General features: G+C 33.0%; 1 protein-coding gene across 1 annotated transcript; it reads left to right on the forward strand.

Annotated features, from left to right (window-relative positions):
* The first annotated feature begins 7,732 nt into the window (after positions 1–7,732).
* LOC111889881 (uncharacterized) lies at positions 7,733–8,374 on the forward strand. The gene has a single exon (XM_023886036.3). The coding sequence runs from the start codon at positions 7,902–7,904 to the stop codon at positions 8,109–8,111; it is 210 nt and encodes a 69-aa protein (XP_023741804.1). The 5' UTR covers positions 7,733–7,901; the 3' UTR covers positions 8,112–8,374.
* The last annotated feature ends 4,203 nt before the right edge of the window (positions 8,375–12,577 follow it).

Below are 12,577 nucleotides of genomic sequence, written 5' to 3' on the forward strand. Positions count from 1 at the left end.
TTAACCTCAATCTTGATAAGGATGATGGTTGTGTTCAAATGGATGGGTTTCATAACGGGGTTGGGACAAATGATGAACATGAGGACATAGAAGTCATTGACAATGATAGATGGGATTCTTTAGATGAAGGGTCAGAAGATGAAAGGAAAAGAAGATGTGCTCTTAATAATTTGGCTAAGGAGAAAAGATGCAGTCTTGGCAATGTCCATAAGGCCATTTTTTATGTTGGGCAAAAGTTTAAATCAAAGAAAGGTTTGAAAGAAAAAATTGACATGCACGCATTAGAAACTAGGAGGAATTTATATTATAAAAAGAATGACAAGCTTAGACTTCGGGAATTGTGTAGAGGTGTAGTCCCTGTCATGAATTCAAGTGGGGTGGTAGGCCTTAATACCAAAAATAAAAGCAAGGGCAAAGAGTTAAATTCAGAAAAAGTAACCTGTAGTTGGTTCCTTCATGCTTCTAGGTCAAACACAAAATCTCCCCGGTTTGTAAGGACATTAAATGACAACCATACTTGCTTTCAAAGTAGGAAGATTAGAGCTTGCACTGCTACTTTTATATCCAAGCGAATCATGGACCAAATCGACATGAATCCATGGATTCCTCTTCGAGCATTGCAGGAACAACTTCAAAAGGACTTCGAGGTTGGTGTTTCTATTGACAAAGTATTCAGGGCCAAGGCTATTGCAACTAAGATCGTGGAAGGTGACTATACGAAACAATATGAGATCTAGAGGGACTATGTCCTTGAATTGCAAGCAACCAATGTTGACACAACTGTCAAGATTGATGTTTACAGTGAACAAAACCCATCAAACCCAACGAGGAGGTTTAAAAGAATCTAAATTTGCTTAGGTCCCCTGAAAAAAGGTTTTAAGGCTGGCCTCAGGGATCTTTTGGGTTTCGATGGTGCGCATATGAAAGGACCATTTCTTGGGCAGGTTCTAACAACAGTTGGGTAGGAATCTAACAATGGTATTTACCCCTTGCTTATGCCATTGTTGAGACAGAGAACAAAAGTAGTTAGATATGGTTCTTGCAGTGTTTAGGAGAAGACTCGGATCTTGGTTCAAACTCTAACTTTACTTTTATCACAGATCGACAAAAGGTATCTCTTTCTAACTTGTATTATTAATTACTTATTATTATATAAACTAAATACTTAATTTTTGTTATTGTTTTAGGGTTTAATACCAGCAATAGCCCAACTATTCCCATGTGCTGAGCACAGGTATTGTCTTAGGCACATACATCAGAACATGAGAGTGAAATGGAAATTGAAAGAGTACAAGGATCATTTATGGAGATGTGCAACTGCAACCACTGTACCTGAATTTGAACATTGCATGAGAGAATTTAGTGACTATGACAAGGAGGCATGTGAATGGCTTAGAAAGATTCCTCCAAAACACTGGGCAAGAAGCTATTTTATAGGTACATAACTTACCATAAATTACTATATGTTAAATGTGCACTTGTACTTCAAACAATATGTTATTTTTTTAACAGGCAGAGCAATCTCTGATATACTGTTAAACAACCTTTGTGAGGTATTTAACAACAAGATAATAGAGGGAAGAGATAAGCCTATCATAGGTTGTTTGGAGTATACTAGACAATACTTGATGAAGAGAATCTGTAATGTTATGAAGGTGATGGACAAGGAAAAAGGGCCTTTAACACCCACTGCAACAACCATATTGGATGTAAACAAGTCTCATGCATCACATTACATTGCTAGGTGGAATGGGGGTGAGAAATACCAAGTCACTAGGGCATGGCAAGATCAACATGTTGTAGATGTTAGGAACAACACATGTACTTGCAGGAAGTGGGAGCTAATAGGCATCCCCTGTAAACATGCCATTGCAACCCTTTATGAAATGACCAAGAATTCAGAGGATGTTGGTGACATTTATAGGTGGGTCAATAAGGTATACTGGTTGGATACATGGAAGAATGCATATTCCTATAACGTAGAGCCCATAAAAGGAAGAATAATGTGGCCTAAAAGTTTGTGTCCCACCACACTTATCCCTCCAATACATCATAAGCAACCAAGTAGGCCTAATAAGAAGAGGAAGAAAAGTGAGGATGAAAAATTGAGTCATAGTCAAAGAGGGAGTCAAAGTTAGAGTGGTACTCATGGTGTAAGTCAGGAAGAAGGCTGTAAAGTGGGTCCTGATGGAGTTAAAAAATTAACAAGGAAATATGTCAGTGTAACATGTGCAAAATGCAAAAACAAAGGTCACAACTCAAGGACATGCAAAGGTCAAGGAGGTGGAAGTTAGGTGGAAGTTGAAGATCAAGATTGTGTTTGTTTTGGCAGATGTTATTTGCTACTTTTGGAAGTGTTTTGATGTTAAAAAACTTATGACTTATGTTTATTTTGGTTTTCATTAGTATGATAAGTATTAGAACATATATATATATATATATATATATATATATATATATATATATATATATATATATATATATATATGGTTGCATATTTTGGGATAATGTAATTGCACTATATGCTTGTAATTGCAGCCTTGGTTATTATAGTTTTTGGTTATTGTTGTGTATTATGTAATTACGGTCAATTATTCACATTAACCTTTCTTTCACCTTACAAAAAACTACAAAGAACCTTACAAACAACATAAGCAATTCCATAAAATTCATATTTATATCAGGAAGTCAGTTACTACATAAACAGCTTACTTTGACCTTACAAACAACTACAAAGAACCTAGGTCAAAGTACCAAAAATATCAATCCACCCAAAAACCACACTTTTATCGATCTTCAACAAAAAAAACCCCACCCCATTGCCCTATTACCTAAACCTAAACAGACCTTATGAACAAAATCACAAAAAACACCCAACTAGCCAACAACAGAATATTTAGAGTTGTGCACCAAGCTTGCATTCGATTCATATTTCTCAATAGTCCAGGAATAATGACTTTAGACCTTTCACACATGGGGGGATCAACCCATCCGATGAAGCGACAAGCAGAATCCTTCAAAAAAAGGAAAATATCAAATGTTATTTGATTACAAATCAAAATGGGTGCAAACGAATTTCTTTACCTTTTGAGGGAAAGCATAGAAACGTCTGTCTGGGTTCTTCGGTGTCCATGAGCATTTAACAACAGCAAACTTACCACAAAAACAGAGAACCATCGTGTGATTAACTGACAAGACGACCGTTAACAAAGAGAGATGAGAGAAGGAAGAACAACTTGAAAGTTGCAGAACAACGTTTGGGGAAGAACTTGAACGTTGGGGAAGTCTTTATATATTATTTCAAGAATTATAAAAATGGTCCCTCAAGTAAACAGACATTTATGCCCTCGTGTGCAATGCATGTAAGGGGTTTAACAGCCACAAACAAACGGAAGTTAACCCCAATGACTTGTTCCACAAACAAACCTCTCAATAAGGACCAGAAATCCAATTTTTAAAAGGTTTGGACCATATCCACAAAAAATGACAAACCACAGGGACCATTTTTGCATTTTTGTCTTTAAACTATATATATATATATATATATATATATATATATATATATATATATATATATATATATATATATATATATATATATATATATATATATATATATATATAGACAAAACTGCAGAATTGGTCCCTGTGGTATTAAAAAAAAATGTGGATAAGGTCCAAAAAGCTTTTAACTTGCATGGAAGGTCCAAAATCAAGATTTTTTAGTGATTTTGGTCCCTCATACACTTGAAAGGTCAATTTTACCCTTTTTAGTTCTTTTTTGTATTTTGTTTATTTATCTTAGTATTTAAAAAATTAAAAAATAGAAAAATAAATCTCACCCCACCCTAACCCTCTCCACCAGTACCGTCTCTCTCTCTCTCTCTCTCTCATCGTGTAACTCATAGAGAACTTCCGATTCTCTCTATATCTTCAAAACTCATCTCCTCAAGAACACAAAATCACAAAATTATATATACACATAAAGAAAATTAAACACACAGTGAAAAAAACCAATCGTTCCAAACAAATCGTCATTCCCATCTTTCATCTCTATGTTCCTCGATCCCTCTTCCACAATCCCCTTTGCTTCAAGAAATTGAAGGCATTAAATCGAAGCATTTCAGGAAATCGAAGTTTTTAAAGCATATGAAATTAAAACCCAGTCCCCTTTGTTTTGTTTCTTGGTTTGATTTCTGAAAAAGAAAAAAACCTTACCGGAGAAATCGAGAAGAATATATTAGAGAGGGAGATAAATACAGTGGTGGTGAACATGATATTTAAAAATAGAAGATGCGATGGAGATGAACCAATGATGAACTGATGAAATCCGAATTTATAGATGCTGAAATCTTGATTTACTGGAAAAGCCCCACCTTTAAGAACCAAACTTTTGTTCTTCTTCAGAGAGAAAACACAAACACCCTACCTTTGAATCTAGGGATTCACTGGTTCGTTGGATGTCGAAAATGCTTGGAGTCATGGATTGAATCGATCATTACAAAATATTGTCCAGATGAGAGATGAGGACAGATCGGAGAGGGTATGATCCAACTTCAGATTCCAAGGAGTTGTGGCATTCAAGGGGAAATCAGATGAGTCCAAACCATATTTCTTGAAAAAGGGATTGTTTTGGGATGGAAAGCTCGAGGATGAGCGAAGGTCTCATTTTCAGACGGTCGTGTTGGATTGCCAACCAGACGTGGCGGCGGCGATGGGTGAAGATGGTGTCATGACCGTTGTTTTAATGGATTGTGGTGGTGTCATTGGGTTATGGGATGAGTATACGAAGGGGGAGGAAGATTTAGAGTCGTGATGGATGCCATCAGAGAGAGAGAGAGAGAGAGAAAAAAAAAAGAGAAAGAGAGAGAGAGAGAGAGAGTACAAGTGGAATGATGGGTAGGCCAACATAATTCTTTTTTTTTCATTAATATTTACAAATTAAAAAATATAAAAAAAATACAAAAGGAAATTAAAAGGGCATAACGGTCAATTCAAGTGCTCCATGGATCAAAACTAAAAAAAATTCTTAATTTTAGGACCAAAATCACGGAAAAATCTTGATTTTGGACCTCCTATGCAAGTCAGAAACTTTTTGGACCTTATCCACATTTTTTCGAATACCACAAGGACCAATTTTGCAGTTTTGTCATATATATATATATATATATATATATATATATATATATATATATATATATATATATATATATATAGGATATAGAAATTTTTTTTTTGTAGGAAGATAAGAAGTTTCTTTTGTACATATTTTTTTGACGAACAAAATAAATGAATCACTAGATGATTCATTTGTAAGATGATTCACAAGAAAAAATTTTCAAAAAAACATTTTCATGATTCATTTTTAAGTAAATTAAGAAAATATTCATTTTTATGACAATTTTAGTGAATAACAACAAAATCATTGTATAAATGAATCATCAACATGTTTTTTTGAGAATTTTTTCTTATGAATCATCTTACAAATGAATCATGTGATGATTCATTTTGTTTGTTTGCTAAAAAAATATGTAGAAAAAAAACTTCTTACCTTCCTACCAAAATTTTCCTTCTTATTTGATCTTGACTCTCTCTCTCTCTCTCTCTCTCTCTCTCTATATATATATATATATATATATATATATATATATATATATATATATATATATATATATATATATATATAGGGAAAGGGAGTATGAGGCTCTTAGGTTTCTAATGTTGGGTATAGAACCTGAAACTACTACGTCGTTTTGTGTTAAAAGAAGTGTCCGCCTCTTTTTCTTGTGACTCCACTCTTTGTTCGCTTTTAGTTTCTTTTCGATCTCCGCATTCCATATCACTTTTCTTGTGAAATCGAAATTGGGTTTTGTTTCTGTCGATGTTCATTCCTTCATTCAGTTATGAATATTGAGTATTCCATTTGAACATCCGATTTTGAATATTCTGTATCAATTCCATCAGATTGTCGGATACAAGTGCAATGAACATCACAACAATATTGATATGGGCATATCATTTGAACGAATCTGGTGCCATGTTTACGATACATCACTCATTTGGGGTTTGTGATTTTTTTAATAACCAATCTAGTGTTGAGCTGTTTTTTATTCCCTTATTTGGTTTTATAAAAAAAAGATATCCTTGAAGAATTTGGCTGAAGAAGTGTAATTATAAACTTTTCTTGTTTCTTCCTAGATCTACTAATCAAGAATTTTGATTAATGTGTGCATGAAGCAACTCCAAAGGAGGCAGAAAAAAATCAGCATAACTCAGTACACGTCTCAATACCCACACAATTATCCAAAATATTCGAAGCATAACTCAGTACACGAGTACAAACTAAACCACCAATCTTTATTAAAGAGCATAACAAAGTGCATGAGAAGATATAGAAGAATGGTACATATAAAATTACAAGAAAATTAACATTTTACTAGAAATCCTTGCAACGAGGGCAGTAAGCAGTCATCAAAGTCAGTTCTTCATCACCGATTGTTATTTTATTGATTCTCGGATCTTGGTTTGAACCATACTAGCTTGCAACTCTTCCCTGGTAAAAATATTCATATATGTGAGTTCACAAAATTTTGTTTCATTTTCATAGAAAATTTTCTCTGTCAGTTATGCTCTTTTTGGCCACAGACTCTTTGTTTTTCATTTCTTTTGCAATAGGTCAAGGAGCCATGTGCCAACCGTTAATGATATCCATTCATAGTTTACATCTTGTGTTTACAACCTATGTTGATATATTTTCATTCCTTTTTACTAAGACAGGCATATATAAACCACTAAAGTATAACTATAGGTAAACTTAATGTCTTAAACTATAAAAAATCTGTTGATTTTGATTTTGTTGGTTTATATGACCACATGATAAGCATGTCATTATGGCCACAGGGGTTTAGATATAAATAAAACGGCATCAAACCAAGCCTGCAAATGTAATAAATGTAAATATGTAATTCTCCTGATAAGCACAAATGTAGTAAACAAAAGCTCATATATGGCTCCTTCCATTAAATAGCCATCACTCATAGGCATTTAATCATACACCTACTAGGCATAACCAAACATAATCTACCCACCTTATCATTTACTTATCTATTATACCATATATAAGCAACAATTGTGAGTGGATTTAAAATATATCATCTAAAGTGTATGACAAAATCGATTGTATGGAATTAATCAAACAGTCAAGGAATTGGATCATCAACCATGGACAATCAGATTGAACGGGAAGCGGATAATATAAATTAAACGAGACATGGAATTTTAAAAGATAAAACCTATTCGAAATCCACAAAGAAAATTTGATTGGAATGCGAAGAAGGGAAATTGAAATCAGAAAGTAAATGAATGCAAATGCAAGAAAAAAGAAGCGTGCTCTTATTCTACCACAAAACGACGTAGCTTTTTTAGGTTCTACATATAACCTTAGATACCTAACAGCCTTATATTCCCTATGCCCATATATATATATATATATATATATATATATATATATATATATATATATATATATATATATATATATATATATATATATATATATATATATATATATATATATATATATAATTGATTTTGTTACCACCGCTATAAAATTAGGCTTAAAAAAATAAAATTTTGCCTATTGCAAGTATGTGATGGCGACAAAAAGGATAAATGCATGAGGTAAGATACTGCCACGTCTCTCCTTTTGCTTTAAACACACAATCGTTTATACTTTGCTTCTTCTAAAAACTCACGGTGTCTATTAATTTAATTCATCATCAACCGTTATATATAAACATATACATGACACCCAAATCGGAAATCTGAAATCGATCGAAGATCTCTGTCGTTTTATTTGTTTTGTGATTAAAGAGAGAGTCGTAATTATTAATATTTAATCAATGGCGGATTGGGGACCGGTGGTGATTGCGGTGGTGCTGTTTGTGTTGTTATCGCCGGGACTTTTGTTGCAGATACCGGGGAAGAACAGAGTGGTGGAGTTCGGGAATATGCAGACAAGTGGACTCTCGATACTTGTTCATACTATCATCTATTTCGGTCTCGTTACCATTTTCCTTATCGCCATCGGCGTTCACATCTACACCGGTTAATTACCTTTAGGCTTTAGCTTTGGCTATCCTATCTATCTATCTATCTGCAAACACACATACATATATGGTTGGTTTCGTTGTTTCTTTGGTTCTTTCGTTTTTTATTTGTTTTTGAATATTTATGTACGAATTATGTTTGAATTGGTGGTTGATCATTTCATTTAATTAAGAGTATGATTGTGCAAGGAGAGGAAGTGTTTGTAGTTTGTAATAATTAATGTAGGTGAAATTGGTAAATGTGAATTGAACTACAGTTGCTGATATTATCTTTCAAGTTTTCGTTATTTTTGGCTTCTCCACGCATTTATGGACTGATGTGGATTTGCGTTGAATCACAAATATGTTTCGTGGTTGTTTCCGTTTTAATTATTTGTAATTATTGGATTTTACCAAATCTTATATGCGAATTCATTGTAATTTATTGTTTGTTAAACAAAAAAATAATTATTTTTCCATAAAAATAATTAAATTTATAGAGAAATTTGGTTTTGACAATACCTTATTTTTTGTCTGAAATTTAAAACTTTATGTATCAGTTTGTTACAATTTTGATAATCTGACCGGTCAATTGGGTTGTCTGATGATATGACATGATAATATGTCGGTTACGATGATGTGACATGGCAAATTAAAAGAATCTCTAATGGTTAATTCATGCTATAACTTAATGTTATTGCCACCTCATCATCTATTATTTTTTACCTCTAAATAAATGACTTTTCCAATGGTTAAACTTGTTTTAATAGTTTTTTCTATAAATTTAATTAATTTACCTTCATCTCTCTAAAATGTTTTATAGAACATCTAATTTAATTAATCTTTTTTTTAAACACAAATCATATCTTAATATGAAAATATAAAATACAACTATATTGAGTCTTTATTTATATACCTAAAATATGAAAAATTATTATGTTTTAGTTATAAAAATACAACAAAAACATCGACAATGTTTTAAATTAGTTATAAAATAACATATCTTTAAAATGGAAGGGTTAAAATGTACAAGTAATCATATTATATTGACCACTCAATATATATTGAGTGGTCAAAATAAAAAAATGTTAATGTCATAAAAACCTTCAAGTTTTCAAGGTTTTGTCGGTTTTACCCAAAGTTGAATTTTATGTCCGTTTTTACCCTAACATTTTGCAAAAAAATGTTCGGTTTTACCCTTTTACCGGTAATAACAGATTACTATTATATTAACTTCGCAAAAAAACCCTTAAGTTTACAGTTTTTTTACATTTTTACCCTTAAGTTTATAATTTTTTTCGAAAATGTTTGGGTAAAAACGGACATAAATTTCAACTTTGGGCAAAACCGACAAAACCTTGAAAACTTGATGGTTTTTATGACATTAACTCAAATAAAAAGGCAAAAAAATTATTTGCTCCAATGGTTTTAAGTGCTCATTTAAAAAAAGTAAATAATAATACACTATAAAAAAAACATCCCGTTAAACGTATCAAATCTAAAAAAAAACGTAACAAAAAACACTTTATTTGCACTTTTCAATATTAACACAAAAATCTTATATTTTTTCAGTATTGACACTTCATTTTGTTTCAAATCAAATATCATTTTTTTTTCAATTTTGTTTAGTTTTTATGGCGTGACACTTCATTTTTGTTCAAATCGAAAATCATTTTGTTGTTCCATTTGAAAGTGTATAAATAACTTTTTTTTACATTTGAAACCATATTTTTTCATCTAAAAACCATTTTTTTTGTATAAATACAAGGTTTTTTACATTCAAACCATAAATGTTATGTATAAATATGTATTAATTATAGAGTAAATTACACGAATGGTCCCTATGGTTTGGGGTAATTTGCGTGTTTGGTCCCTAACTTATTTTTTTAACTAGAAAGGTCCCTACTGTTTGTTTTTGTTACGCGCTTGGTCCCTATCTCATCTAAAAAGACTATTTTGCCCTTGATTTTTTAACTTGTTTAAATAAACACACCCTAACCCCAACCCTCTTACATTACCCAACCTAAAACATCATTTTTTCCTATTTAAATAATAGTCTTTTTAGGTAAGACAGGGACCAAGCGCGAAACAAAAGCAAAAAGTAAGGACCAAGCGCGTAACAAAAACAAACATTAGGGACTTTCTGAGTTAAAAAAATAAGTTAGGGACCAAGTGCGCGAATTACCCCAAACCATAGGGACCATTCGTGTAATTTACTCTTAATTATATTATAACCATATTTTTCCTGCATTATTTGGTTATGAGGCGTTGATCTAACGTGATGACGGAGTAATACGAAACCACATTTAGGATAATCCAAGAAAATTTAATTTGGATTTCATGTAAAATCTAAATTTATAAACATAATACCTTGTTTTGTTTGATGATTTCTGAGAAAAGCTTTTTGCGTAGTAATTCTAAGTGAAGAAGAAATATAATCGTAAGAACCAAAAATCATAATACAACGAACGATCCCTTAGAAAGTAATGAAACTCCCAGACCATTGTGTTTCCGAGATCACATTAGATTATTTGATTGTGCATTCTGCATCTCCAATATCATATTAAAGTATAATTATAATATAATTAATACATATTTATACATAATATTACGGTTTGAATGTAAAAAAACCTTGTATTTATACAATAACTAAGCGATGACCGAAGTATACATGGGAACATGAAGATCAAATGAACAACAAGTATCCCCACTTGTTTGAAAACACCCCGACTACAAGATAAATTTCAAGATGAAATTCATTTAACAGGGGAAGGAAGTGACAACCTGGAAAATATGTCATCAACGGCCATTAGAATTTAACGACAAACAAAATTATGTAATAATACAACCCTATAACCATTCGACATATATGAGTAAATATATTCGTTTTCGTCCTTGATTACGTCAACATTTAGGCTAAAAATATAGTGTGCGAAAAATCGTGTCACTTTGAGAGCAGGCCAACATTTTTAGATTACATAAGTTATCGCAATCTCTAAACTATAAATTTCACAAAAATCCAACTTAGAATGGGTGAGATATGACTTTTGTAGTAAATAAATATCTACCGTATGTAAGAAATTAAAACGACGAAAACTACGAGGAGAATGGTTGACTTTTGGAAAAAGTCACCAACAAGACAATTGTAGTACTACTCAAAGTAGGAATTATGAGACAAAGAACGCCTAAACCGGAGACCATATGAAGAGACCTACATGGATATATAAGACTCGTTGAAAACGGAGTTCGTATGCGAGAATAATGGATTTTCAAAGTTTTATTTTTACTGTCGCGTGTGTCCACGCGCAACCTGGCACTCGATCCGTCTGGATTCAAGGTGACGTGGCACGGGGAGAGGACAACAGATGGTAGCCCCTTGTGGCTCATGCGCAAATGCATGGCGCACACTATGTGACGTGCATCCCAAATTTGGTTATAAATAGCAAGCTTCGATAGTCCCTTTCCTTCACAAATCAAACACTCTATGTCACCTTATCATTTGCGTGCCACTTCCCCCGTGCGCCTCTCGAAGTTTCGGACTTCCGGTTTCTACCCTACAACAACGATATCACATTTCACAAGTGAGTTCACATCCCCATTCTCTAAACCTTTTCGAGAGGAATGCTTGTTAAAATACAAATATTTAGGGATGTCAACGGGGGCAAACGGGACGGGGAGTGCATCCCCCGCCCCCGCCCCCGAAATGTTCAGCCTTCCTACCCCCGCCCCCACCCCCGAATCCCCTTTATTACCCCCGCCTCCACCCCCGTTCCCCCGTCCCCGATTGATTTTGGGCTGTCTTTTTTTTTTTGCTAAAAGAAGTTGTTATTTACGTTAAAAAAACTATTTTTTAGATAACAAATAATTATGTATAGTAGAATTTTACATGTTAAAAATAAAAAAAGTTATGGCATCTTAAATACATTATACTAACAATTTAAAAACATGTTTTTTGATGAATTTTGGAAGCTCAAAATCATGTTATAGTTTATTATATTTATATATTTAATATATGTACATATATGTGTAATTTATTAACGGGCCTCCATGGGGGTTTCGGGACGGGATTGCCTATCCCCGCCCCCACCCCCGAAATTAAAACGGGGGTTAACCTTGCTCCTGCCCCCGCCCCGATTTATTTAAAAAAATTTCCCCAAACGGGACGAGGCCCCCATGGGAACGGGGTTTCACGGGACTTTTTGACATCCCTACAAATATTTCATAGTTATTAATAATTATATATTATTAGTTAGATAATTATGCTCATAACATTAGGATGATATTATGTCTGGTAGATACTCTGCCAACTTTCAAAGTTAATAGTATGTGTAGTTGTTATAATGATTCACATTGACAGAAAAATGTCATATCTAATTGTTACGTTGGCCAATTTCCAGGAAACGCAAATACTCTAGCAGTTATTATAGCCACCCTTTGGATAAGATTACTACCTAGTGGTTACTTTGCCAAAATACTTGGTTATGCAAAAC

Source organism: Lactuca sativa, chromosome 4 (assembly GCF_002870075.4).
Source record: "Lactuca sativa cultivar Salinas chromosome 4, Lsat_Salinas_v11, whole genome shotgun sequence".
NCBI lineage: Eukaryota > Viridiplantae > Streptophyta > Magnoliopsida > Asterales > Asteraceae > Lactuca > Lactuca sativa.